At 44.7% G+C, this 24112-nt stretch overlaps 3 protein-coding genes across 6 annotated transcripts in view; 2 read left to right on the forward strand and 1 right to left on the reverse strand.

The window, feature by feature from the left end:
• The window catches only part of LOC133418566 (NACHT, LRR and PYD domains-containing protein 3-like), a 105072-nt gene that overhangs the window by 33097 nt on the left and 47863 nt on the right, over positions 1–24112 (forward strand). The window lies entirely within an intron of this gene.
• Positions 1–24112, forward strand: part of LOC133418569 (NACHT, LRR and PYD domains-containing protein 3-like) — an 80842-nt gene that overhangs the window by 31621 nt on the left and 25109 nt on the right. The window lies entirely within an intron of this gene.
• Positions 1987–23894, reverse strand: LOC133418483 (NLR family CARD domain-containing protein 3-like). Of its 4 annotated transcripts, none has more exons than XM_061707186.1 (12): positions 23772–23894; positions 10137–10277; positions 9900–10055; positions 9507–9638; positions 8248–8326; positions 7817–8024; positions 5468–7364; positions 5165–5338; positions 3800–3973; positions 3519–3689; positions 2870–2916; positions 1987–2766 (listed from the first exon to the last, which is right to left on the reverse strand). In XM_061707186.1, exons 2-12 carry the CDS (start codon positions 10232–10234, stop codon positions 2222–2224), a joined length of 3681 nt encoding a protein of 1226 aa, XP_061563170.1. In that variant the 5' UTR covers positions 10235–10277; positions 23772–23894; the 3' UTR covers positions 1987–2221. The 4 variants fall into 4 exon arrangements, 3 of the variants coding, with proteins under 3 accessions (XP_061563170.1, XP_061563171.1, XP_061563172.1); XM_061707187.1 differs by lacking the exon at positions 23772–23894 and adding an exon at positions 18494–18598; XM_061707188.1 differs by lacking the exon at positions 23772–23894 and adding an exon at positions 15133–15263.

Raw genomic sequence — 24112 nt, forward strand, 5'->3', positions numbered from 1 at the left:
TCTTTATTCCTGATAGTCTCATGCATATATTAATCATGTTTGTAAAATAGCATTTTTCCATCTCCGTAATGTCCCAAAGATTAGGAACATCCTCTCGCAGAGCGACGCGTGTTCTGACCTAGTTGGAACCATTTTAGTTAAATATTAAGCCACTAGGGGGCACTTGTCTCATTTGTGAGCCTCATGGCCTGTTTTGTACCATGTAGGCCGCCATCTTTGTTCTTCTTTATTGACTGTGAGCGATTGTAGAGCAGAGAGGATCACATCCATCCTTTTTGGGGAATCAGTTAATGAATCCTCTATTTTCATCTGTCAGATCATCCTACCTGCATTTGCAGGTCGGAGCTGCAGCGGCAGCGTCGGCTCCGCTCACTGCGCTGCAGAACGGAGCGATTCAGGAGATCCTTCGTCCCTGTCCCTTATATTTCACGTTTATTTTAATATTAATGTGCTTTTATTGTCTGAAGTGTGTTTGTTTTTTATGTTTTGATGAGCTGCTGGACAGTTGAATTTCCCTTTGGGGATGAATAAAGTTCTATCTATCTATCTATCTATCTATCTATCTATCTATCTATCTATCTATCTATCTATCTATCTATCTATCTATCTATCTATCTATCTATCTATCTATCTATCTATCTATCTATCTATCTATCTATCTATCTATCTATCTATCTATCTATCTATCTATCTATGTGGAAGTGTGATTTGACTGGTTTTTTTCTTCCGCCGAAGCGTCGTACACATAGATCTATTCTGACTTCCTGCTGTTAAATCGTCTATTTGCATGAAAAAGCCTTTGAAAAAAAAGAAACTGAGATAAAAGAAACGGGGATCGTACGGTAGTATTTTCTGCTGAGGTAGGACAACTTGGCAGAACTCCGGCTCGACACGTCTCATTCATCCTGACACAGCAGGAACAGGCTGCAGGAAGCCGCTGCGTATGCTCAGCAGGCTCATTTATATGCAAAAACAAACCATTTATGGTAGAAAGTGGGCGTGTAGAGGGCGGGATATGAGGTGCAACCTTCCAGCTGGACTGTGATTTATAAAGAGAACATTGCGTGCAAGTGTGCGTGCACACGGTTTTATAAATCCAGATTTTTTTTTGCGCCCGCCATTTTCGGCTTTTGGGTTTACGTGCACTTTTAGTATGAATCCTACGCACTCTTTTATAAATGAGGCCCCTGGTGATGTGGGGACTGTCGTGTCCTTCTCATGGTCGTGAACTTATTGTTGACTTCACGTCTCCTCATATTCTGCACTTCACTGCATCACCAGTGAGTGTCGCCAACGGACAAAACCTCAGAAAAGTGCGTACACCAGCCCTAATGTGTGAGTGAAGGACCGCAACTTTCTACGTTCACGTCATTCTTTAAACATCCGACCGTGAGCGTTGAAAGTGGCGAACACACGTTTTTTGTGCACCGCACTCTTAGGACATGAGGCCCCAGGTCTCATCCCTCCATCCATCCAGACTAGGTCTCATCCCTCCATCCATCCAGACCAGGTCTCATCCCTCCATTTAGGTGAAGCAGTGAGAGGAAGCTGGAGTTCCTGGAGAAACCCTCACCAGCACCAAGAGAACATGTGACCTCCACCCAGGAGTTGAAGGTCAGAGAGGAAGAGGAGTCATCACTTCATCTTCACACTGATCCAGTACTTGAATATTTTTACACATGCTGATGATGTTTTTACATGTTGGATGTTACATGAATATTTCCATCTTCTCACCTCATTTTTACATTAACAACTTTGAAAACTGAAGGAATCCAATTAAAACAATCAGAATAATCAATCAAATATTGTAAAAATTGTAAAAGTTGAATGGAAAATGGAAATATTTAGATTTGAAGCTCAAACTTTCTTTCAGGGAAGAAATAAGACTTTTAGAATCTAAACGTGAAGTCAAACATGAAAACATTTAGAGACAGAATCAAGAATACAACAAGAGTAATGAGATAAAAATCTAATTTATGATCAAACATCAACAATCCAGTAAATTATTTAGTGTTTAAAATTGAAAAAGATCAAATAAAAATACAATAAACCGAAAAGTTAAAGAAAAATGGTGATTATCTTCATCATCATCATCATCATCATCATCATCATCATCATCATCATCATCATTATCATCATCATCATGACACTGAGGAACCAGAACCAGAGTCCAAGTCCAAGATCCAACAGAGACAGCTTCTCTGACCGGAGACTCTGGAGACTAAACTGGACACAGAGAGACTGAAGCAGAACTAGACTTGGACCAGTAGAATCCAAATCCAGCACAGAGAGGTCCAGTGAAGCTGGTGTTGAAGGTGTGGAGGTGGATCAGTCTGTCAGAGACGACTTCATAGAAGGACAGAGTTCCAGCAGGAACGTCCACGTACACTGCTGCTCTGCCAGAGTCTGGACATGGAGATGAGGAGGTGATGGATGTGTCTCTGTTATTGTGAAGGACTTGGTACCGACGACCTGGATGACAGTCCAGACTCCAGGAATTATCTTTTGCTCCAAACCTACAGTCACCATAGTTTCCTCTCCTGCTGATTCTTCTGTAACTCACTGATACAGAAACAGCTCTGCTCCACTGGACCTCCCAGTAACAGCGACCCGTCAGAACTTCTCTACACAGCAGCTGAGGAAGATCAAACCTGTCTGGATGAACAGGATATGACTGATCCTCCACAAACATCATCTTCCTGTTGTCATCAGACAGTTTGATCTTGTTGTGGACTGTGTTTGTGTCGACGGTGAGTTGACAGGAATCTGATGGAGAGAACAAACAAGCAGCTGCAGTTATTATTGATCAGTTATTGATCACTGATGGACTCATGAACGAGTGAAGATGGTTGAATAAAAACACACTTACACTTCCTGAGACCTGGTGTCAGAAATCGTTGTCCAGCAGGCTCCACCCTGGAAGGAGGAGGAGGAGGATCAGACCAGCTCAGTCTCTCTCAGAGGAAGCAGAGATGTCAGAACCCCTGAGAGTGTCCTACCTGAGAGTGTCCTAACTGAGAGTGTCCTACCTGAGAGTGTCCTACCTGAGGGTGTCCTACCTTAGAGTGTCCTACCTGAGAGTGTCCTACCTGAGATTGTCCTACCTGAGACTGTCCTACCTGAGAGTGTCCTACCTGAGAGTGTCCTACCTGAGAGTGTCCTACCTGAGGGTGTCCTACCTGAGAGTGTCCTACATGAGTGTGTCCTACATGAGAGTGTCCTACATGAGAGTGTCCTACCTGAGAGTGTCCTACCCGAGTGTGTCCTACCTGAGAGTGTCCTACCTGAGTGTGTCCTACCTGAGAGTGTCCTACCCGAGTGTGTCCTACCTGAGAGTGTCCTACCTGAGTGTCCTACCTGAGTGTGTCCTACCTGAGTGTGTCCTACCTTAGTGTCCTACCTGAGTGTGTCCTACCTGAGAGTGTCCTACCTGAGTGTGTCCTACTTGAGTGTCCTACCTGAGAGTGTCCTACCTGAGTGTGTCCTACCTGAGAGTGTCCTACCTGAGAGTGTCCTACCTGAGACTGTCCAGTCTCCAGCGGGGATCCTCCAGTCCAGACCGAAGCTTCCCTGCTGACTCTCCTGGATGGTTGTAGCTCAGGTCCAGCTCTCTCAGGTGGGATGGGTTGGAGGTCAGGGCTGAGACCAGAGAAGAACTTCCTTCCTCTGAGATCAGACAGCCTGACAGCCTGCAGACACACAACACAGGTCTGCTGCATGTCCTCTGCTCAAGTGTCCTGCTGCAGACACGTTTAGCAGCATGTTCACTGGACCTGAAGAAGACTGAATGAATCCTGACCTGAGAGACTCCAGGTGACAGTGTGGACTCTCCAGTCCAGGACACAGCTGCTCCAGTCCTGAATCCAGCAGGTGGTTGTTGCTCAGGTCCAGTTCTGTAAGACTGGAGGACTGAGAGCTGAGAACTGAGGACAGAAGTGGACAGATGTCCACTGAGAGGTGACAGCCACTCAGTCTGCAGATGGAAGAAAACAACAACAACCAGGTTATTTCCCTGTTATGAAAGAAAATGTAGTTGTGTCTCCAACTGTTCTGCTGATCTCCAGTAAAGTTTGTGTTAAATCACATTTCAGCAACAAACAACTCAATCTGCTTCACATGAGAAAAACCTGAAAAGTAAAGAGGAAAAGATACAAATCATGAGTTTCAGTGCAGTTTGCCGAATAAATAAAAGATGGAATTTTCTACTACAACTTAGTTCTGAAATCAACAGTTAAGATCTGAATTCAGATGGTTTCAATATCCAATAAAGGCAGCTGTAAATAGAGGTGTAATCTGGATTTTAAAGAACAGAGGTTTGAACCTCCAGCATTCCTGCAGGTTCCTGGAAGGTTGTTCCAGATCTGTAGACAATAGAAGCTGAATGCTGCCCCAGCCCCCCCCACCCCCCCCTCCCCCCCCGAGTAAAAACAGAAATGAAAGTGTTTCCTTGTCAGAGTTCATGCTTGTGTTTGATTTTAGGACCAATATTAAAGTCACTGGAAATGAAGGAACAAGCATAAACTCACTCATCTGAGGTTGAGTTGAAAAAAAGACCCTAAACAAGTGAAGAAAACATGGGGGGCGGCAGTAGCTCAAGTGGTAGAGCGGGTCGTCCAATGATTGGAAGGTTTGCAGTTCGAATACCGCTCCGTCCCAGTATCTGTCGCAGTGTACTTGGGCAAGACGCCTTGCCCTGTGTGAATGTGTATGAATGTGTATGTTTGGTGGTGGTCGGAGGGGCCGTTTTGCACAATATGCTTCCCTCAGTCTGCAGGGCAGCTGTGGCTACAAATGTAGCACAAACGTAGCTACCACCGGTGATAATGTGTATGAATGAATAATGGTCTAAGTGTAGCACTTTGAGATTCATTGAATGTAAAGTGCATTACAAGTTAAATTCATTATTATTATTACATGAAGTCTGGGGGTAAAACCAGACATAGTCAGAAACTAGTCATTCCAGAGAAGCACTTCCTTCCTCTGAGATCAGACAGCCTGACAGCCTGCAGACACACAACACAGGTCTGCTGCATGTTCTCTGCTCAAGTGTCCTGCTGCAGACACACAACACAGGTCTGCTGCATGTTCTCTGCTCAAGTGTCCTGCTGCAGACACGTTTAGCAGCATGTTCTCTGGACCTGGAGAAGACTGAATGAATCCTGACCTGAGAGACTCCAGTTTACAGTGTGGACTCTCCAGTCCAGGACACAGCTGCTTCAGTCCAGAATCCTGCAGGTCGTTGTTGCTCAGGTCCAGTTCTGTCAGACTGGAGGACTGAGAGCTGAGAACTGAGGACAGAAGTGGACAGATGTTCCCTGAGAGGTTACAGCCACTCAGTCTGCAGACAGAAGAAAACAACAACAACCAGGTTATTTCACTGTAATGGAAGAAAATGTAGTTGTGTCCCCAACTGTTCTGCTGGTCTTCAGTAAAGTTTGTGTTAAATCACGTTGAGGTTGATACTTACAGAACTTTCTTGGAGGCTTTGACCACCGGCAGCAGCCTCCGTAGAGCCTCCTCTGAAGCTGAGAACTTCTTCAGGTCAAACACCTCCAGATCTCCTGATGACAGTAAGATGAAGACCAGAGCCGACCACTGAGCAGGAGACAGTTTATCTGTGGAGAGACTTCCAGACCCCAGATACTGTTGGACCTGCTCCACCAGAGACCGATCGTTCAGTTCATTCAGACAGTGGAACAGGTTGATGCTTCTCTCTGCAGACAGGTCCTCACTGATTCTCTCCTTGATGTATTTGATAGTTTCCTGATTGTTCTGTGATCTTATTTGGTTTGATGTCATCAGACCTCGTAGAAGGTTCTGATTGGTCTCCACTGAAAGACCCAGGAGGAAGCGCAGGAACAAGTCCAGGTGTCCGTTTGGACTCTGTAAGGTCCAGTCCACAGCTGTCGGATAGAAGCCTGTTGAAGAAGGGTGAGTTTTTTGTTGATCTCCCAGCAGGTTGACTCCAGAGTTGATGAAGTCCAGATGTCCGTTTGGACTCTGTAAGGTCCAGTCCACAGGTGTCTGATAGAAACCGGTTGAAGAAGGGTGAGTTGTTAGTTGATCTCCCAGCAGGTTGACTCCAGAGCTGATGAAGGTCTGATGGACATGAAGAGCAGCCAGAAACTCCTGGACGGTCAGATGGATGAAGCAGAAGACCTGGTCCTGGTACAGGCTGCTCTCCTCTCTAAAGATCTGGGTGAACACTCCTGAGTACACTGAAGCCTCTCTGACATCGATCCCACACTCTCTTAGGTCTGGTTCATAGAAGATCAGGTTTCCTTTCTGCAGCTGCTCAAAAGCCAGTTTTCCCAGAGACTCCACCATCTTCCTGCTCTCTGGACTCCAGTGTGGATCCGTCTCAGTTCCTCCGTCATACTTGACCTTCTTCACTTTGGCCTGGACCACCAGGAAGTGGATGTACATCTCAGTCAGGGTCTTGGGCAGCTCCCCTCCCTCTCTGGTTTCCAGGACTTTCTCCAGGACGTTCTCCAGTACCGTAGCAGTGATCCAGCAGAAGACTGGGATGTGGCACATGATGTGGAGGCTCCGTGATGTCTTGAGGTGGGAGATGATCCTGCTGGTCTTCTCCTCTTCTCTGAACCTCTTCCTGAAGTATTCCTCTTTCTGTGGGTCAGTGAACCCTCTGACTTCTGTCACCATGGAGACACAGTAAGGAGGGATCTGATTGGCTGCTGCGGGTCGTGTGGTGATCCAGAGACGAGCAGAAGGAAGCAGGTTCCCCCTGATGAGGTTTGTCAGCAGCACATCCACTGAGGTGGAACTTCTGGGGTCACTGAGGATTGTACATGTGTGGAAGTCCAGAGGAAGTCGACACTCATCCAGACCGTCAAAGATGAACACGACCTGGAACTCTTCAAAGCTGCAGATTCCTCTGGTTTCAGAGAAGAATCGATGAACTAGTTCCACCAAGCTGAACTTCTCCTCTCTCAGCACATTCAGCTCTCTGAAGGTGAATGGAAGCAGGAACTGGATGTCCTGGTTGGTTCTGCATTCAGCCCAGTCCAGACTGAACTTCTGTGTTAGGACTGTTTTCCCGATGCCGGCCACTCCCTTCGTCATCACCGTTCTGATTGGTCCTCCTCTTCCAGGTGGGGGTTTAAAGATGTCTTCCTGTCTGATGGCTGTTTCTGCTCCATCTGGTTTCCTGGAAGCTGCTTCAATCTGTCTGACTTCATGTTCTTCATTGACCTCTCCGGTCCCTCCCTCTGTGATGTAAAGCTCCGTGTAAATCTGCTCCAGAAGGGTTGTCTTTCCTGCTTTAGTGATCCCCTCAGACACATGCTGGTACTTCTTCTGCAGCTGAACTTTGAGTTTGGATTGACAAACGGCATCGACGGTATCTAAATAAAGATGAAATAATGAAAACCACTTAGTGCTTTAAAACCAGCCCACAACAAGTTCTACTTCCTCTAAAGAATCAACATTTCAACATTCACTGATCAGCCGTTCAATGAGGAGTACTGAAGCGTTTTCCTCCCAAAAACCCCTCCGATCAATCAGAGGAACAACAACAATGTTTCCTCTATGATTCACTTCAGACTCACAGGTTGTGTTTGTTTTGTGTTTGCTGGAACTGAATATTGAATCCACATTGTTCAACTCTTTAGAATAAAACTTTAATTTGCTGAGATATTAATGACCCTATTAATGAGATGTTCCTAACAGAAGATGAGCTGAGTTCCTCCACCTTCCAGTGGGTTTAATGTTGTGTCTGATCTGTGAATGTTGATCATCTACTGAGACATTGGGTGTGGTTTATCCAGCAGCTCAGATGTTCAGAGAAACGTCTTACTGCTCTGCAGGAGGTCAGCCAGCTTCTCCTGCTTCCTCCTCCTCAAGAACTTCACTGTGATCTCCATGAATGTCTCTCTGATGCTCTTCTGCTCTTCATCTCCATCCTCCTCCAGACTGTCTGAGGATTCTGGGTAATCTGGACTCAGAACCTTCTGGATCTTCTTCAGCTCGTCCTTCACAAACATGATGATGTCGTCCTCCAGCAGCTGGAACAGAAGACCATATGAAGAACACAATCAGACTGAAATCATGGAGACAAACATCAGGTCCATGATGGACAGACTGACAGTCCACTGGTCTCCAGAGACCAGCATGGAGACAAACATCAGGTCCATGTTGGACAGACTGACAGTCCACTGGTCTCCAGAGACCAGCATGCAGATGGACATCAGGAAAACAGGTGGAGACAGTTGTTGTTCATGGACAGACCTGAAAGACGGAGTCCAGCTGGGTCTGATGCTGCTGGACAGACGGACCACTGGGGGACTCTGAGATCTGCTGGTCCACTCTGTGGAGGAATCATGAAGAACTATGTCACATGATGTCTGAAGGTCCATGGAGTCATGTTTGGATGAGGACAGTCCACCAGAGGACTTCCTGTCATGTTAAAGGTTCTCTGGTCCTCCTGAGACTGAGAACATCCACGTCTTTCTCCCAGTACAAGCTCTCAATCTGGTGGTACAAGAAGGTCCAGCAAGTGTCCACAAAGACCAGCTTCTCACCAGATCAATGTTCACATGGTTCCAGGAACCATCTCTCCTCCTGCATCCAGCAACACCGTCCACCTGAGGAGAACTTCCTCCCTAAATGATGTTGCAACCTCAGGAGAAAGATGCCCCTGCTGGACAAACCGCTGAACTACAGTCACTCAGAAGAGACTCCAACACCCCCTTTATAGTCTGCTGTGTTTCTGGAAACATCAACAACCATCTACAAATGGCAGAAAAACAGAGAAATGTTCACTTTTAACATGTTACCATGGAAACGTTTCAGTCTCAGTTACGTTTTTCAGAAACCGCTGAAACCTTGATCCACGCCTTCATCACCTCAAGACTCGACTACTGCAACAGCATCCTCTACGGTTCAACTTCCAAGGTCCTCAATAAACTCCAATACATTCAAAACTCTGCCGCCCGCCTGCTCACCCACACCCGCTCCATAGACCACATCACCCCAGTCCTCCAGAAGCTCCACTGGCTCCCCATCCCTCAACGGATCCACTTCAAAATCCTTCTCCTCACCCACAAAGCTCTCCACAACCAGGCCCCCTGCTACCTCACCGACCTGCTCCACCGCTACACTCCCTCCCGCAGCCTCCGCTCCTCTGACGCCAACCTCCTGTCCCTTCCTGTCAGAACCAAGCACCGGACCTGGGGCGACAGGGCCTTCTCCATCGCTGCTCCCACCCTCTGGAACTCCCTCCCCAAAAACATCCGTGACTGTACAGACCTCCCAGCATTCAAATCCCATCTCAAAACCCACCTTTACAGAACTGCTTTTAATGTGTGATTAATGTCCTGTTTCATGTTGTGTCCTTATGTACTGTCCTGTGTAATTGTAATTTGTATTATGTGTTTTTTTTTTAATGTAAAGCGTCTTTGAGTGCCCTGAAAAGCGCTATATAAATAAAATGTATTATTATTATTATTATTATTATTATTATTAAACAACGTTTACAAACTACTCACCTCTCTGAAGGAAAACCGGGAGCATCTTTAAAACCGATGAAAAAATCCTTTGATGCATCACTCTTCAAGGACACAAAGCTGGGACCAGGTCCAGGTCCAGGTCCAGGTCCAGGTCCAGGTCCAGGTTGTCTCCTGTAATAAAGAAATGTGGTGACATGAGGTCATGCTCTGGTCTCTGGAAAGTTCCTAGACACAACTTGTATTTAAATAGATGCTTTATAGATAAAAATGAACTGAAAATTATCAAGACACATATTTCTAAAAATAAAATAATCATGTTACGATAAAAACATTTCAGTCTCTGTTACCTTTTTCAGAAACATTTATGTAAAACTCACCTCACTGAGGGAGAACGTTGGGTCTCTTTAAAATAAACATTTACAAACAACTCACCTCTCTGAAGGAAAACCAGAAGCATCTTTAAAACTGATGAAAAAATCTTTTGATGCATCACTCTTCAAGGAAACACAGCTGGGTCCAGGTCCAGGTTCAGGTCCAGGTCCAGATCCAGATCCAAGTCCAGGTCCAAGTCCAGGACGACGTCGTCTCCTGTAATACAGGTGTTTGGTGACGTGAAGGCTGAACTCTGACGTGCAGAAGAGTCAGGACAGTTAGAGTTGATCATCTCACCTCTTTTCTTCTCTCAGACTCTCTCCAACTCTTTTTTTCCCCCTCTGGGAGGTTTTGGAGGGAAGGACTCCCTCCTCTCTGTCCTCACACTGATCCATGCTGCTGGATTCACATCAGCTCACACACACCTTCTACCTTCATCTGCAGAGGAAACACACGTCATGGTAGATGTACAACGACCAGCTCTGACTGATCTTCTCTTCAGCTTCATGTCTGACAGCAGTGAGGAAGCTGCTGCACTTCTACTATCAGACCACTAGATGGAGTCATGGAGCTGCAGCTCAGCTCACACCCTCAATCCACATTTACACCCTACTCAGCGCGCCCCGACTCGGGACGCTTCGTCTCGCCTCCACCCGCCTCTTCCCCGTTTGTTTTCAACACCCAGATCAGAAGTAGGAGGTTGGAGCGAAGCTGCTGTGACGTATTTGATTGTGTATCTAAACAGAGAAGACAACACTAAAGATGTAGAACCTGGAGGAGATGATAGATGTGCTGGTAGGTCTGTGGCTTGTGTTCGACATCAAGTTAAAAAATGAGAGTGAAAGAAGCTTCAAGCGGCAACGCTTTTTTTTATTTTATTTTGTTCATTGGCACTGTTGAGAAATCAGCTGGAGCCGTGAGCAGCTATGAAGTGACAGAGCTCCTGGTGGATCTGGTGGTTCCTTATCTCCCTCTAGATCTTTTTAATTCTCTCCTGGTAGATCTGGTCGTTCCTTATCTCCGTCTAGATCTTTTTAATTCTCTCCTCAGCACCAGGTTTATGAACATCTGCACCTCAGAGTTGGATCACCAAACAGACTTTTGCGCTGCCATTGGCTGTCGGATAAAATGAAGAGCCGCGAGTCGTTCTCGCGCTTACTCCCGCTTCCTGATTCAAACGTCTGACGGCCCCCCGACCAATCGGTGGCCTGTATTGTGATGACATCAGATCCAGGGCCAACTCAGCCCCTCAGAACCTCGGCAGAATAGTTGACGAGTAGAAGCGCACAGAGTAGGCACTAGTCGAAAAGTGCCAATAGTTTCTGTCTCCTGGACAAAAGAAATCAATATCCATTTTATTTATTTATTTATTTTTTGGGGGAGATGACATCCGCTGCTAATCCAAGGCGCGAGAACTCACATGGAAGCGCACATCGAGCACTGGAAATCTGCAAAAAACACACAGACACGAGAACATGCAGAAACAGGAGCAGCAACTATCCCAGGTCCCCGAGACCCAATCACAGCTAGGCTAAGCTACCGCGATTAACTAACCCCCAAAACTGTGGAGCAAGCATGCAGGTGAACGAGCCAATGTGTGTGTGCGTGTGTGTGTGTGTGTGTGTGTGTGTGTGTGTGTGTGTGTGTGTGTGCGTGTGTGCGTGCGTGTGTGTGCGTGTGTGTGTGTGTGTGTGTGTGTGTGTGCGTGTGTGCATGTGTGTGCGTGTGTGTGCGTGTGTGTGTGTGTGTGTGTGTGTGTGCGTGTGTGTGTGCCTGCGTGCGTGTGTGTGCGTGTGCGCGTGTGTGTGTGTGTATGTGCGTGTGTGCGTGCGTGTGTGTAATAGTCCAATCAATGCTTCCTCTGAACTGTAACTGGGCGACAAGGAAGAACCCGGAACCAGGAAGAACCAGGAAGAACCAGGAACCAGGAAGAACCAGGAAGAACCTGGAACCCAGGAAGAACCAGGAAGAACCTGGAACCCAGGAAGAACCAGGAAGAACCAGGAAGAACCCGGAACCAGGAAGAACCAGGAACCAGGAACCAGGAAGAACCTGGAACCAGGAAGAACCAGGACGAACCCGGAACCCAGGAAGAACCTGGAACCCAGGAAGAACCAGGAAGAACCAGGAACCAGGAAGAACCAGGAAGAACCTGGAACCCAGGAAGAACCAGGAACCAGGAACCAGGAAGAACCTGGAACCAGGAAGAACCAGGACGAACCCGGAACCCAGGAAGAACCTGGAACCCAGGAAGAACCAGGAACCAGGAAGAACCTGGAACCAGGAAGAACCTGGAACCAGGAAGAACCAGGAAGAACCTGGAACCCAGGAAGAACCCGGAACCCAGGATGAACCCAGAACCCAGGCCACCAGCAGCCCCACAAAGGGCGGAGGGAAACCCCCCCAGCGGTGGCCGAGGGGACTCCCCCACTTGGGGGAAAAGCAAAGGGAGGGGGGCGAGGGAGGATTCCAAGGCCACACACAACTACTTCCAAATAAATTGTATTTCATTCATAAAAATAATAATATCTACACACGTAATGAACTGGGTTATGTGAAAAATGTACACAAATAAAAAAAGCAAAAAGAACGGAGAGTGCATCACTACGTTGTAGTGGATGTAGAAGAACTTCCCTGAGCTCAATCAAAGTCCATGACTCTGCTGGAGCTGCTACTTTCATCCATGAGAAAGAGCTGCAGAAATCTACCCCGATCTGTGGACTGGATTGGTCTGATCCTTCCAGTGACAGCAGCGGAAGCAGAGAGGAGTTTTTCCAAGCTGAAGCTCATTAAAACTATTATTATTACTATTATTAAAACACACTCTAGGTCCACTATGTCACAGCAGCGTCTCTCTGGACCTTCCATCATCAGCATCAATCATACAGTTGCACAACAGATTTCGTATGATGATGTAATTGATGATTTTGCTGCATAGAAAGCTAGAAAAAGTCAAGTTCTAGAATGCACTTTACCACTTTACACCTGTTGTGAAAGGGTGAAAGAGCCAGGTTAAAAAATCTGCTACAGTCTGAGCACTAAATTCAGATTATGTGAATAAACCTAAGTGTATTTTTTTTTATTTGTTGAACAGTTCACCCAGGGTGCAAAAGTAGCCAGGACCGCCTCAGTTTACACTTAGACCAGGTTCTGGGGTGGATGGACCTGGAGAGTCCAGTCCTGGACCCAGTTTACACTTAGACTAGGTTCTGGGGTGGATGGACCTGGAGAGTCCAGTCCTGGACCCAGTTTACACTTAGACCAGGTTCTCGGGTGGAAGCTCATCTAGCTCTCACTCTGATCCCTCCTGGACACTGAGGAGCACAGAGTTGAGATGATCACGTTCCTCCAGCATCTTTACCGATGCTGCTGCTGGAGAAAGTGTCAGCTGACACCGTGGACCATCAATTACCTCATCAACAGATTTTAGGATGTGAGGTTTGTGAAATCCCACGTAGAGACCAGGGGCCTCATAAAGCTTGTTTGCGCACAAAAAGCGCATGCCACCTTCTACGCAAAGGCTGGGATCTAAAAAAAAAAAAAATTACCGAAAAATGTGCATATCCCTACACCAACCCTGACCCTCCCGTAAGAACAGTCTTAAGACACGGGGAACTGGCGACGCAGGCGGTGAGGTGGTGAAATGAAGCCAGATTCATGTCATACTCTCAATAATGTCATCACATATCAGATTTATAATAAAATAGCACTGATCGTGTCCCTCTGTGTGTGAAGCTCAGCGTCAGTCAGGACCATTAACGGAGCAGGCGGGGGGGCAGGGAGGGGCGGCCGCCCCGGGACCACTGCTCCACGCCGAAGAGGAAAAAAAAAAGTCTTCTGAATAAAATAAGGAAAGTTGGACTATATAACAATTGCGTTCATAAAGATAATTTTTTTAAATAAATTAAAATTAAAGCAATAGTCTCTTCTCCCCTTGTGTGTGTGTGTAAGTGCGCGCATGTTGTGTTTACTTTTAAGCCTGAATTATGGTTCTGCGTTACACCAACGCAGATCCTACACCGTAGGGTACGGCGTAGGGTGCGTACCGCGTACCCTACGCCATAGGCTCTGCGTTGGTGTGACGCGGAACCTTAAATCAGCCTAGAGCAGCTCTGAGGGGAGACGGGAGGGAGGAGGGGGAGCGGGGCTCCGTCCCGTCTTGATGATTTGCAATTACAGGCTGAGCCTACCGTTAGTTTTTAAACTGTAAAAAGTGGGGGGGACAAATACATGATTTTGAAAAGACGGGGGGAAATGTCCCCCCTGTTGCACCGGGGCACTCACGGAGTTCCGCAAAGCAACGGCGTGCTGCCACTCACTCGCTGTATTTTATACTATTTATTTTTCTACTTTTACTGTGACCACCAAATAATGTGGTTTTCCTGTCCTCCACCTCATCCTCAACCTCTCCATCTCAGATCTCAGTGAAAGTCAGTGGCACAGTGGCTGGATACTTCTCCTTCATCCTGAAGCCAAACAGGCTGCAGGAAGCCACTGCGCATGCTCAGCAGGCTCATTCATATGCAAAAACAAACCATTTTTGGTATGAAGTGGGCGTGTAGAGGGCGGGATATGAGGCGGATTCAGCTGAGCAACCTTCCAGCTGGACTGTGATTTATAAAGCGAATATTGCGTGCAAGTGTGCGTGCATGCGGTTTTATAGATCCAGATTTTTTTTTGCGCCCGCCATTTTCGGCTTTTGGGTTTACGTGCACTTTTAGTATGAATCCTACGCACTATATTTTAAATGAGGCCCCAGGTCCTGCCTCAGGCCACGAGGTTGACGTGAGTTTATCCTGAAAATGTTCGAGGAGGTTTTAGAAGAAGTTCTATCTTCAAAACTTTACCACAAATGTGAAGTTGTAACAAATATTTTCGCTTAAAATCATCTTAAGACGACATTCTGTTAACAAAGGGTATAACTTTATATTTACTCCTCTCTCTTCTTTTACTTTGGCTTATTGGTGCAAAATGCATTCTGGGATACTGTGACACCTCAAGCGCCCACGTCTCCCCCAAGCACCAACATCTGACCTCCAGGTTGAGTCTCAGGTTGCAGTTCCTCCACTGACCACTAGAGGCCGCAACAGAGTTACCTCGCTGACCTCTGTGTTCAAATGTCCAACTTTACAGCAGAAAGAAACATATTTACAGTCTGGTTCAAAACACTGAAAGAGGAGTAAAAGAATAAGGTTGTATTTTCATTGTTGTTAAACAGAATTTAGATGATGGATGTTTTAGCAGTTATTAAACTACTGACATTCAAAAGTAGAAAAAGGGAAATAAAACTCACACAGTCAGAAAACACTTCATCCAGATGAGTCCTCGCTCCATTCTGAGTTGTATTCATGTACAGATGGTTTATTTTATGTTAATTAAATGTAATGTTTCTGGATGAGAGTTAGCCTGTAATCTGAGCTGTGATGTCATAAAGTACGCTGATGTCTCCAACTGCAGAAACACTGAACTTTGTCCTCCATACTGCAGTAAACCTTTTTATAAGATTAATATTTAACACCCAGCAGGCAGAAGCTGCAGCCACCACCTTTAGGTAACCTGCTATGGTCCGGGGTCAGAACTCTGAGAACACACTTCATCACGGTCCAGACAGAGATATTTACAATATATGTCTTAGCAACTACTGGAGATAACAGCAGCTACTTCGTTGCGCGACAAAAACTCATAATTTAGCAACTATAACAAAGAATAATATATAAATAATAATTATTTCATAATCCGTGTATATATCACGGCCACGGATCCCATTGACTTCGCATAGTACAATATCCGTGGTTCTCCCATTAAAACCTCAATAAAACACTCATAAAACAGCGTTAAAAAAATGCTCTTACAAACTGACAGTAACATACCTGCCAACATTGGGCTGTGAAAAATAGGGAGATTTTCTGGGGTAGTGGTTGGAATGCTCCACTCACAACATCCCCGCCCTGATATAAACAAGGCGACTTTTAATGAGCTTTAAATCCATAGCTACAATGAAATGTGCTAAAATGTACCTCCCAAAATGATTCTACAGGCTTCTTGGAGCCAAATATGTTTAGTATTAATAACAATAAAATACAATATTTGTAGAATTTTCCAGGTCTTTGTCCCCCAAGGACCTGTTGTAGTTGTAGGTGGCAGACTTTGCAGCTTCAATCACTGTCTTGGAGGAACATACTTGTGGCCAGGGCTGGTATGGTTAATCTTGCAAGAAAGGAGTGTGCAAAGAGTAGAATTATCCATACTCATTGGGGTTTTCTGTGAGGATCTTTTTCACCATGCTGATGAGCTCTCTGAGCGTGCATTGCTGTGAGGGATGCAGACCATTGCCTTCATCAGTGATGCCAGATTTGTAAAGCTCTCCTCTTTCCATAGAAGAACCCAGAACCCTCAACTCTCACTTCCTGCGGGAGATCCTTGCTTGCTATGACTTGATACCAACTCTTCCCTCAGCTTTTTTTCAAAGCATTTTCTCAAACAAAACAAATTTTCAAATAACAAAATAACATATTTTAACCATTTTCCAAACAATAAAATAACTGAAAAAATCTGAAAAATTGTTCAAATATGTTATTTTGTAACTTGAAAATTTTAAAATATGTTTATGTAATGCTTTGCTGATGAGAGAATATGTTTCTCTATTTTTCTTGTTTTTGTGAGGGGAGATATGTATTGTTTTTCGGCACTACCTTGTTCTCTATAGCTGATATAACATGAATTACTGTGGGGTCGATAAAGTTCTTATTTTTGCCATCTGAGAAAATTAAACATATTATATTTGGTGCCTAACTGTTTCCCAAGTTTATTAGTGCGTGTGTGAATGAATAAATGAGACGTAAAACGTAAATTTCTTAGAAAGGCGCTTTATGAAAATAAGTCCATTCACTTGTATTAGTTTACAGCGCAGTCTTGCCACATCCAATATGGCGGCAACGTTTACATATTGGCAGCTCCATGGGGCGGAGCTTGGACGTAGGCAGTGCATTTGGGTTGGGTTGCCAGGTTTGTCAGGAACCCGTTAATATAATACATCCATGCAGGAACCCCGACACGTGAAACACCATTGACTCATTTCACTTTAAAATCGGGAGATAAGCGGGAGACATTACAAATCGGGAGCAGGGCGGGAGAAATGGTTGAAAATCGGGAGACTCCCGCTTAAATCGGGAGTGTTGGCAGGTATGCAGTAACAAACAGTACCTTGCGCGACAAAAACTCATAATTTAGCCACTATAACAAAGAATAATATATAAATAATAATTATGTCATAATCCGTGTATATATCACGACAACGGATCCCATTGACTTTGCATGGTACAATATCCGTGGTGCTCACACGGAATTATACCATTTTCTGTGTATATACCACGGAAAATAGTGGTGAGAGGTCGTGGGCATTTTACGGATTTTTGTGAGATCAGGTTGCTTTCTTGATACCAGCAGAGTGGGCAGACGGGAGCACCAAGGCAGTGATTACAAACTTTATTTTCTTTTAGACAAAAAAACACTGACACGTATTTTCTCATTTCTGTGTTTGAGCATGTAGAACTCCTGATTCGTGGATCTGTTGCTGGAGGCGTTAAGGTTATGTGTAGGGGGTTTTCCACGCGTCTCAAGGCTGATTTATGGTTCCGCGTTACACCAACGCAGAGCCTAGCCTTGAAGCAGTCGTGAACTTTCAGCGCTCTTTTCTTCGTGTATGTGTGATTTTTTTTTGTTTTGGTTTTTTGCACAATAGTTGTCCTTATCTCTTTCATTCACTGTGACCAGAAAAGTCGGATAAACCATTCAGGAAAAGATCGCTAACTAGCGGTTGCGGGGGGTACTGCACCGAGGCGAAATGGAGTGACTCACAACGGCGTCACGGTGACGGCGTAGGCTCTGCGTCGATGTAACGCGGAACCATAATTTAGGCTTCATCCCTCAGCTCTGTGTGCTGATCTGAACTTCTCTGTTGTGCTCATTTTGCTGGGACGCCGGGTCAGAGACACAACTTTTGCGGTATGCGTTGATTGTTGTGTCTAAAAATGATGCGCAGTACCCACCCAATCAGAAACGATACATATATTCTGTGATATTTTTTTATATATATAAAAAAATAAAATTAGAAAAAAAATAAAGGATCCCCATAACCTTTGATTGGGTGGGCAGGACGCACCTCCCCCCCCCCCCCTAAAACTAAAGCCACACACACTTAACATCTCCCATTGCTATTTGACCTTCCTTGAAATTATCTACCAGGAAATATCTACAGCCCCAATCCATAATGCAAAACAACAAAATATTTTATTTTGGTTTGTGGCAGCAGATAAAATTAAGGCCAAACTTGAAAGATGTATTCAAAATTGATATAGACAACCTTGTTGCAGCTATCCTTGTCCATTTTTTGATATTATTATGTTTTGCCTTTGTTTTATTTTGTCCTTTGTTCTATTATCTTTGTAGTATCTGTTTTTCTGTTTTTCTTCATTATATATATATTTTTTTTTTCATCGAATGCTTAGGTCCAAGGGGTGGGTTTGGAAGGGGCTGAGAATACGTGTTAATGCTTGTTTAACATCATTGTGGATGCCACCGTTGATAAGAAAATCATGAAAAATAAATAAAAACATTTGATCACAAAAAAGTAGAAAAAGAGAAATAAAACTCACAGTCAGAAAACACTTCATCCTGATGAGTCCTCGCTCCATTCTGAGTTGTATTAATGTACAGATGGTTTATTTCATGTTAGTTAAATGTAATGTTTCTGGATGAGAGTTAGCTTGTTAGCTGCGATGTCATAAAGTACGCTGATGTCTCCAACTGCAGAAACACTGAACTTTGTCCTCCATACTGCAGTAAACCTTTTTATTAGATTAATAATTAACACCCAGCAGGCAGAAGCTGCAGCCACCACCTTTAGTTAACCGCTATGGTCCGTGTGGCAGGGTGGAGGAGCAGCCACTCAGATGATTGGGCACAGGTGTGCCCAACCCTGCCTGCCTTCATAAAGAGCAGCTGCACTCCAGCAAGGGGCTGCTGGGAGAGGTCTCTGCTGAAGGTTCTGCTGGTGCACGTGTTTCTGGTGAAATAAAGGAGTTCCTGCACTAAACCCTGTGTCCTCTGTCCTGTCGGGTGACCCCCGTAGCACTAGCCTTGCTACAGTCCGGGTCAGAACTCTGAGAACACACTTCATCACGGTTCAGACAGAGATATTTACAATATATGTGTTAGGAACTACTGAAGACAACAGCAGTTAGTTCGTAGGCCAAAGAGAGGACTGGCCCTTTAACGGACCCTCATCACACAAATCTGCCCCCCCAGGCACCAACTTCCTGCTGCTGCAACAGAACCACGACACACCGTAGGCTACCCAGCACACTCTGGTATTAACATGCAGGTAAACACACCTGGGCCCTCATTTATCAACCGTGCGTACGCACAGATCTGTGCGTAAAGCGTGCGTACGAGCATTCTCAGGCAAAGTATGGTATTTATCAACATGTATTTGTGCGCATAAACACGTGTAAATATACGCACAGCTCCGACCATGCGTACACACAAAACCTAGTGGTAGAACAGTGAAACTACAAATAGAACCCATTAAAAGAGTCTCAAACTTTACATGTGAAGTTAGATCGCTGAACTGTGACTGAACGGGGAACATGTGCACATGTTCCCCGTTTCCTCCAATTAATAAAAATTCTCCATAAGTAATTCAGACATTTTGAATAATTGGTGTGAAAAGCTATAAAAGACAGCTTTGGCAGGACGACCTGAAAAGAAAATACAAGTACCATGGCTTATCTTGCAGTGTTGGAGGATTTGTGCCCCGAGGGAGCGCGTTTTCAAAGAGCGCGCTGATCTGTTGATCAGTGAGAGCACGGAGCGGCTGCTCAGCAGGTACCGCTTCCCCAAAAACATTCTGATGGATTTATGCCGTGATTTACAACCTATAATGGAGCGAGAGACAAAACGCAAGCCATCCCAGTCACATCCAGCTCCTGTCCACCCTGGGATTTTTTGCCACCGGAACATTTTGACATATGCGGCATTTCGCAGCCGACACTAGCAGAATCATGCCGGCAGTGTTGGATGCAATAATTTCTCTGGCCATAATTTACACCCAGTTTCCATACACACATCACCGAGTCGAAATTAAACGAGGATTTCATGCCATCGCCAGATTCCCAAACATAATTGGAGCTGGATTGCACCCACATTGCCATAAAAGCACCATCACATAATGAATTCAGTTACGTGGACATGAAAGGATTTCATTCAATCAATGCACAAGTAATCTGCGATGCAACTATGTCTCTGTTGCCCGTCGTTGCCCGGTGGCCTGAACGCACGACTCATTTATTCTGCACAACAGCTCTGTTGGTGTTTGCACCTCCAAGCAGGAGCTTTTGACTCCAACCAAATCTTAATTTATGGATAATCTTCCAAGAAATATATCAAACATGGCCAACATAATTATTTTACAAGCTAAATATCACATACATAAATGCAAATGGAATAACAGAAAACCCCTCCGTTGTACATCTGAAAAATGAATGTAAACTGTACTTAGCGCAGTGTTTCTCAATCCTGGTCCTCGTGGGCCCCTGTCCTGCATGTTTTAGATGTTTCCCTGCTTCAGCACACCGTGATAAAAGTACCTGTGTCATCAACAGAGTTGTGCAGACCTTGGTGACAAGCTAATGAGGACCTTTAATTAGAATCAGGTGTGTTGGTGCAGGGAAACATCTAAAACATGCAGGACAGGGGAACACGAGGACCAGGGTTGAGAAGCACGTCTCTAAAACTGATCCGTGAAAAAAACGATATTGCCAAAAGCTTATATGAAACAATGTCTTTGTTTCTTAATTTTTATTAATACACTTCCCATAGCTTGTCAGTAAATGTATCTTTTTTTTTTTTTTTGCTCTCAACCCCCCCCCAAATGTTGAATGTCTGTAGATAATTGATTATTTTGTTTCATTTGCTTTTTGTTGTAAACTCTACAGAATTTTGTTCAATAAAGTTTGTAAACCTCCAAGCGGGAGCTGTTGTTGCTCCATATATGGTCAATTGGAGGCGTTTCTGAATGCAAATGACGGTAACCGTGCACGAGCACGGCAGTTTAGAACAGGTGCGATTTATCATCACTGATGTGCGTACGACCAGCGTCCGCACGTTTGATAAATCCGGATTTTTTTGTACTTACACACATTCTAAATTTCACTCCTACGACAGAATTTAGAACCTTTTCTACGCACTGTTGATAAATGAGGGCCCTGGATCCTCCCATCCTTCCTGAGTGCAAACAACCATCCTGGGCCCTCATTTATCAACAGTGCGTAGAAAAGGTCCTAAATTCTGTTGTAGGAGTGAAATTTAGAATGTGTGTAAGTACAAAAAAATCCGGATTTATCAAACGTGCGGACGCTGGTCGTACGCACATCAGTGATGATAAATCGCACCTGTTCTAAACTGCCGTGCTCGTGCACGGTTACCGTCATTTGCATTCAGAAACGCCTCCAATTGGCCATATATGGAGCAACAACAGCTCCCGCTTGGAGGTTTACAAACTTTATTGAACAAAATTCTGTAGAGTTTACAACAAAAGGCAAATGAAACAAAATAATCAATTATCTACAAATATTCAACATTTGGGGGGGTTGAGAGCAAAAAAAAAAGATACATTTACTGACAAGCTATGGGAAGTGTATTAATAAAAATAAAGAAACAAAGACATTGTTTCATATAAGCTTTTGGCAATATCGTTTTTTTCACGGATCAGTTTTAGAGACGCTAATCCAGTGCTTCTCAACCCTGGTCCTCGTGTTCCCCTGTCCTGCATGTTTTAGATGTTTCCCTGCACCAACACACCTGATTCTAATTAATGGTCCTAATTAGCTTGTCACCAATGTCTGCACAACTCTGTTGATGACACAGGTACTTTTATCACGGTGTGCTGAAGCAGGGTAGCATCTAAAACATGCAGGACACCGGCCCATGAGGACCAGGATTGAGAAACACTGGCCGCTAAATACAGTTTACATTCATTTTTCAGATGTACAATGGAGGGGTTTTCTGTTATTCCATTTGCATTTATGTATGTGATATTTACCTAGTAAAATAATTATGTTGACCATGTTTGATATATTTCTTGGAAGATTATCCATAAATTAAGATTTGGTTGGAGTCAAAAGCTCCTGCTTGGAGGTGAAAACACCAACCGAGCTGTTCTGCAGAATAAATGAGTGTTGCATTCCTCCAGGCCACCGGGCAACGACGGGCAACAGAGACATAGTTGCATCGCAGATTATTTGTGCATTGATTGAATGAAATCCTTTCATGTTCACGAAACTGAATTCATTGTGTGATGGTGCTTTTATGGCAATGTGGGTGCAATCTAGCTCCAATTATGTTTGGGAATCCGGCGATCGCATGAAATCCTCGTTTAATTTCGATTTGGTGATGTGTATATGGAAACTGGGTGTAAATTATGGCCAGAGAAATTATTGCATCCAACACTGCCGGCATGATTTTGCTTAGTATCGGCTGCGAAATGCCGCATATGTCAAAATGTTCCGGTGGCAAAAAATCCCAGGGTGGACGGAGCTGGATGTGACTGGGATGGCTTGCGTTTTGTCTCTCGCTCCATTATAGGTTGTAAATCACGGCATAAATCCATCAGAATGTTTTGGGGGAAGCGATTCCTGCTGAGCAGCCGCTCCGTGCTCTCACTGAACAGATCAGCGCGCTCTTTGAAAACGCGCTCTCTGCGGAGCGTGTTTTTGCGGAGCGCACGGTCTCTAAATCCTCCAACAGTGCAAGATAAGCCATGGTACTTGTATTTTCTTTTCAGGTCGTCCTGCCAAAGCTGTCTTTTATAGCTTGTCACACCAATTATTCAAAATGTCTGATGTCTTATGGATAATTTTTATTAATTGGAGGAAACGGGGAACATGTGCACATGTTCCCCGTTCAGTCACAGTTCAGCGATCTCAAACTTCACATGTAAAGTTTGAGACTCTTTTAATGGGTTCTATTTGTAGTTTTACTGTTCTACCACTAGGTTTTGTGCGTACGCATGGTCGGAGCTGTGCGTATATTTACACGTGTTTCTGCGCACAAATACATGTTGATAAATACCATACTTTGCCTGAGAATGCTCGTACGCACGCTTTACGCACAGATCTGTGCGTACGCACGGTTGATAAATGAGGGCCCTGGTCTCTGACTACAAGTTCTGCTTCCAAGCCTCTCTCCTCCTCTTCTTTCAGACGTTCATCACTGCAATCAAGTCCAGCTGAGAACAAAAGCTTCCAGAGTCTCAGCAGCAGCAGAACTCAGGTGAGGCTCACTCTCATGAGTCGCCATGGCAACGGACACACCCACCAAACCATTTCCTCCTTTTAGACCTGAACCTGAACTTGGACCGTTAGTCTCCACAGATTTCTGATCTATTCGGACCAGCAGCTCTTTCTTCCCCCACAAACACAATAATGATCTGATACTGAGCTTCTTCTCCGTCTCCGCGGGTTCAGAGTGTGGGACAGCGGGAGAGCAGCGGCTCAATCTCCGCCTCCTCCACACGGACGGAGACGGTAAAGCTGCTTCAGTCCCCAGTTACAGCTCTGGAGCTCTGATATGAAGTACTGAGTTTGAGATAATGCAGATATGTTTTTTCATATACCCAAACTTCCACCGTAATATCTAAACACTCTTACTGTAAAAGAAAAGGATGAAACACTTTTCTTTTAACATCTAAACTTCAAACACCTTACTTTTCTAAAAAAGTAATTCTCCTTTTTCGCCTCAGGTTCTGTGTTGCAGAGACTATAAAAATTAATTCTCCCATAATTTCACCAATACCTCACATTTCCCTCTTCACAACTAGAATCACTACAGACACAGTGAATTTCAAAAATTTTTACTGTAGAAAAATGGAAATACCTTCACACGGAGCTCCACGCCCAGAAACCCGTCCAGGAGGAAGTGAAAGTAAACTGGACTAAAGTATCTGTGACACAACCAGGGTTGCCAGGTCTGACGAGGAAAAGCAGCGACCGAGACTCTGAAAACCAGCCCGACACAAGCAGCCCAAAACCACAACATAGAACATTAAGAAACAACGATATTAGTGGTTACTTATAACCTCCAACATGCTTTTATCACTCTTTCAACTCATATATCTACCTCATAACACAACTGAATTAAACTCAATGAATTTATAAAGTTGAAAGTATAAAGTCACTAGACTGAAAAAAATACATCTAAGCGCATGTAAATATAAC

This window comes from Cololabis saira, chromosome 18, assembly GCF_033807715.1.
Source record: "Cololabis saira isolate AMF1-May2022 chromosome 18, fColSai1.1, whole genome shotgun sequence".
NCBI classification, from domain to species: domain Eukaryota; kingdom Metazoa; phylum Chordata; class Actinopteri; order Beloniformes; family Belonidae; genus Cololabis; species Cololabis saira.